At 39.0% G+C, this 5,000-nt stretch overlaps 1 protein-coding gene across 1 annotated transcript in view; it reads right to left on the bottom strand.

Moving 5' to 3' along the window:
• The window catches only part of LOC128623426 (actin nucleation-promoting factor WASL), a 19,254-nt gene that overhangs the window by 11,763 nt on the left and 2,491 nt on the right, over positions 1 to 5,000 (bottom strand). The window contains exons 2-3 of the mRNA XM_053650479.1: positions 3,467 to 3,601; positions 1,783 to 1,869 (exon numbers count right to left, since the gene is read on the bottom strand). Coding sequence (XP_053506454.1) covers positions 1,783 to 1,869; positions 3,467 to 3,601 — 222 coding nt within the window. The remainder of the gene's footprint in view (positions 1 to 1,782; positions 1,870 to 3,466; positions 3,602 to 5,000) is intronic.

The raw sequence follows: 5,000 nt of genomic DNA, 5'->3' as shown, positions 1-5,000 counted from the left end.
TTTTATTAAGCATCTTAGAGAACCAGCAACAGTTCTTCTTGAGACTGATCGGCACTGCTGCTCCTCTGCTGCTTGCAAAATCCAGCAGCCTTCATTAGGTTTCATAGGTGGCTCTTACATAATATACGAAATATAATAGAAAACTAATGTTTGGGAATCTAAAATGTTTTTTGTACTGACTCGATAATGTAGAAGTCATAAAATAAAAAATGTATATCAAAGTTTGAGCTAAAAAAATAGGGTGCCTAAGACTTTTGCACAGTACTGTGTATAATGTATATAAAATCTCAAGAGTTTCTGCTACATTTGCCGGTCAACATGTCTGGGAATGATAATGTTTATCAGACAAACAGGAAAAAAAAATCTGGTCATCTCATTTTGGTGTTTATTTTGCACTGTAAGATTTTGGACTATGCACATTATATGCGATTGTGGGGGCGGGGGTGTGGACGAGCGTCAGCTGTGGATGGAGAGGAGGCGGGTCAAATAGACAGGTAACGCATGATTCTGACCTGTGTTGGATTAGCCCGAGTTAACTTGTGTGCCTTTACTTCTTTTGTGTGTTTGTGCTTTCAGTGATGAGCAAGAGAGAGAGACGACCATCACAGACACACGTGTGTGCGTGGGTTGTTGAATTAATCTGCTGCAAAGCGAAAGCAAAAATGGAGAGAAAAAACAGGCCTTCTTTTGAGATGTAATCAGCCTGCCTCCCACCTCCTCATTCCCGACCTAACCCAGAAGTATTATAGCGATATAATAACAACAACAACAACAAGTCAAATGAAAGATAAAAGTATCAGAGTACACGTTGCAGGAGAAACATGTGGAAAAAGATATTTGTGCAGAGACCTTATTTATGTGTGAAATTGCAAAGAGACTTTAGTAACACTTTTTACCAGACATTTTGTCCGACAATTTTTGAATTGATCGGGCATTTTGAATTTGTAACGATCAAAAACTGGTATATAAATAAAAGATCCCTTTGTAAAAGGTCTGTAGAAGGTGCTGCAACACTGCATCAAAAGCCAATATTAGAAGAAATAAGTACAAAAATCGTTCTTTACTAAACGTGTGTCATGTAGCCTTCCTGGTCAAGCTCTAAAGACTTTCCTAACCTTTTCAACCCAGATAACAGGCAGGATTCTTTTTCTTCTCCAGTCCAGCACTCATGCTGCCAGATTGATTCCCCCCCTCTCCCCCTCGACAAAGTTAAATCCTGCTCATATGGAAGTACTGTCATCTCTAATCATGCATCACTATCCATGGCATGCTCATTTCCAAACAAGCTCCTTACTCCCAAACTCTGGTGTTTGATCTCTCTCCGCCTTTCTGACCATGCTTTAACACACTTTATTGCCACACAAATCACAACCTTTTTAGACATTAACTGCACTTCAGACACATCCCCCTCCACTATCTGGAAGACACTTAAAATCTTACAGTATGTTCATGGCCAGATTGTCTCTCACCTACTTATTTCTCACCTGCTCCTGATCGGAACTCAAAACTCTTTCTGTAAACAAATCCTCAGGACTGTAATTACAAGTTCCTTGAACCCATTTGGGGGTGTTAAAACAAATCTTCCACATAAACAATTATTTGTATATGAGGTAAGCTGCTTTGACAACACCTGATAACTGTCAGAGCTTCACACACAAAACTGCTACGATAAAAGTCTGGAATGCAAACTGCCAAAAAATATTTCAATCTAAAATGCCAATTTATATACAGAAGGTTGTACATTGTTAAACAATACAAAAAAAAAAAGGGCAGAGCACTTACATCTCCTGCGAAGGTCAGGAAGAAGGGTCTGGAACAGTTCAGCACAAAGTTTGAGTAGATCTCCTGGTCAAACAAGGTTCTGCCTTCCTATGAAAGCATTGAAAGCATGAGTTTAGTTGAGAACAAAGGGATTGGGCTACTAACAGTATAACTACGATAATGTAGCGTTTATATGCCGGCCCATTTTGTATATTCTTCCGTTCCTTTTTCTGTACTGCAGTGGTCTGTGATGAAATGTTTTGTTCCCAGCCATGAAAGTAAGTCAAGCACAGTTATTCGAATATGATCTTTAAGATAAAATCATATTTCATTCTTAATCACTACTGCCAAATTACTGATCGTAATACCAAGGAATCATGTGAATGGACTACGACTAGAGATCAACAAAAAAGCTGGAGACGGCTTGGGCAAACTTTCTGAGGGAGCAGGAAAGCGTGAACATGAAACATCTACTAAATGCTAGTTAGGTATGTTACTTTTCTATAAACCCTGGATAACCTGCAGGGGCAGCGAGAAACTATTTGAGAAACATGCATGCCGAGCGTGCATTCCACAAAGTTACATAGTGATGCATGCTGCAGTACATGCAATAAATATGGCTCTTACACAGTCATTCTCCCTTCACACTGAGCCAGAACCAGTTCTGAATGACAAGGAACCCTGACCAGTATTCTGGGTCTAAAGAATGACAATTACACACATAACTAACATTCCATTTCACCCCTCCAAACCACCAGCGGCAGTGAGGATCACTCACAGACAATCGTTCAAATCAGATAAGAAAAAGCAGCTTGCATGAATCTCAAAAACACCCATGGCACTAAGGAGAGGTCAAACTTTAAAAATCACCCGAGTACTGGGACAACGGGGACATGAAAATAAGCAATTACGCAGATCCACCAACATGAACCAGTCCGATGGTTGCATGACCTGAACTACATCCGACCCTTAGAATACAAAAAGGAAGGGTCTGTAGGGACCTTCAATCGTGCCTCTGTCCAAAAGGAAATGGACTTCGAACAAGGTCTTCATAAAGGCTGGTGGTGTAACTGCAGTTACTATTCCTGCTATAAGGATCTGATGTAGTTGCTGTCCAATGAATGATGGTTTTGGCTGTAAAGCAACCTATTGCTAGACAATGGGGATGTGGAATATCCTGCAAAGATTATGACATGACTGACCAGACAGGGGAGAGATTACGGAGCGAACCGTAAAACTACACAACAAAATATTGCAGGGCTAACATTAGCAAAGAGCACGATGAGTGGTTGCTAATATACAGGCTAGGGGAAACTGACCTGAAGCTAGCAGACACTATGGATAGGTGTTTTTTTTAAAAAAAATAATAATAAAAATAAAAATAAAGAAGTAATGTGGAAAAGTGTACTGTGTCGTTTGTCACTTCGTGATTAATCTGAAATTGTGACACTAAGTCCAGTGATTTAAGGACTTGGCATAAATTCACTCTTGAGAGAAAGAAGTAAAATTAATCGTTTCCTTGGCTTAATGATTGATGGAAAGAAGTCCAAAATACAACCACAGAACATTTCTGTACATTTGATGTACTTGAAGTAAACGATCGCCTTCTATTTAGAAGGTTAACAAACAAATAAGGATAATGACTTACACATGATACGCCATCCAATATTTAAAAAAAATCTGACGTGCACCGTTACCAACTCACTTTGATATCAAATACTTTGATAAAGTATGATCGCTGACTGCTGTCTTTCACCAGACAGGCCACACCACAGCATCTTCTTGTCCAGGATGGGCTTCCATCTGCTGCATACACCTGCACCACGGCAGAAGACATAGTCTACAGAGACAGAAGAAGAACAGTGTCGAATATTAAATTTTCCACTGAAGTGCACAGACTTTTTCCTGTCTCTAAACAGCCTCTGAATATGTTATTGTGGGAAATGCAAGTGAGCTTAAAACAACGACAAAATAAAAACCAATGAGCAATTACACATTGAGGTGCTCGTTAACTTTGCGGGACAAAAAAAGCTTCAATTAACTGCAAGACAAAAGTTCACCAGCATTTCGGGGAAGATAGGGGAAGAAGGAGGAAACTAGGAGGTGGTATACAGGTTCCAGTATCTCAAGTGTCCTTGGAACTCATTACACTTACAAGCAGGAGTTGGCAAGTGTGGCAGGTGCTTGATGTCTGGGTTGTTTCTGAAATCGTCATGACTCATTGACCTCATAAGGTGTGATAAACCTTCATCAAACTGATAGTCAGAATACCCTTAAATACTTATGTTTATTGTTTTAGCATCAGTTAACATCCAACAAACAATCTTTTTTGCAACGTAAGACCAAACAAAGTGTAGTTGATATCACACGGCAAATTTATTGCTTAATTACAGTGACGAGCCCCATTTCACAGCCCCCTGGCTGATTTGAATTTGGAACGTTACAGTGGCACCTTTATCATAAACTTCATCAGCGCTCTTTTCTACTGGACATAGAAGGAAATGCCGTCTCAGGTACGTCACATCCCTTCGGGTCTTATCTACGTTCATTAGTATCCAACTGTCACATGTGGTTTGCCTGTTCTGAACTATGAAAATACCACGCTGTCACATTGCATGCTCGTGGATGCAGTAACATTGAAAAGGATGTACAGCAAAACTGGATGGAGCCATACATTAGGAGATGTTCTGTAATATGCTCTACAGCAGACATAGTCAAACTCTCTCCTACTTCACTGTTTTTTGAGAACTTGCACCCCACTCAACCCTGCTAGGGTATAAAAAAAAAAAAAAAAGTGTCACATTTTGGTCTATTATTAAATGGAAAATAAAATTTTATAAAGTGAACAGATTTTTTTTATAGATATAAACCATGACTGGTTTCGGACCGTGTCAGGAAAACAAAGGGTTTTAAATCACTGCCCAATTACAATCACCTTTAAAAATTATTTGCAAAGTGTCTAATTGTACACTTCGTTGTAGGCCTTTTTGATCTTTTTTTATCCCCAGCCGAAAAAAACAAAAAAACAAAGCTATAATTTTTTTTTCGGTGGCATCCCTAATAACTATACAGTAGTTAACTGATGTTAAATACTTGTCAAAATGTGAAGCCCCTAAGCAAAATGTTTTTTTTTTTTTTTTTTGTATTTTCCCATCTCAGGCACGCCCCCAACCCTCAGATTGAATACCTCTGCTCTATCGTGTGAAGCATCATTTTTAATTTTGGATATTATTTTATAT

The sequence above is a fragment of the Ictalurus furcatus genome, chromosome 19 (assembly GCF_023375685.1).
Source record: "Ictalurus furcatus strain D&B chromosome 19, Billie_1.0, whole genome shotgun sequence".
Classification (NCBI taxonomy): Eukaryota; Metazoa; Chordata; class Actinopteri; order Siluriformes; family Ictaluridae; genus Ictalurus; species Ictalurus furcatus.
This window is presented reverse-complemented; position numbering and strand designations above follow the sequence as displayed.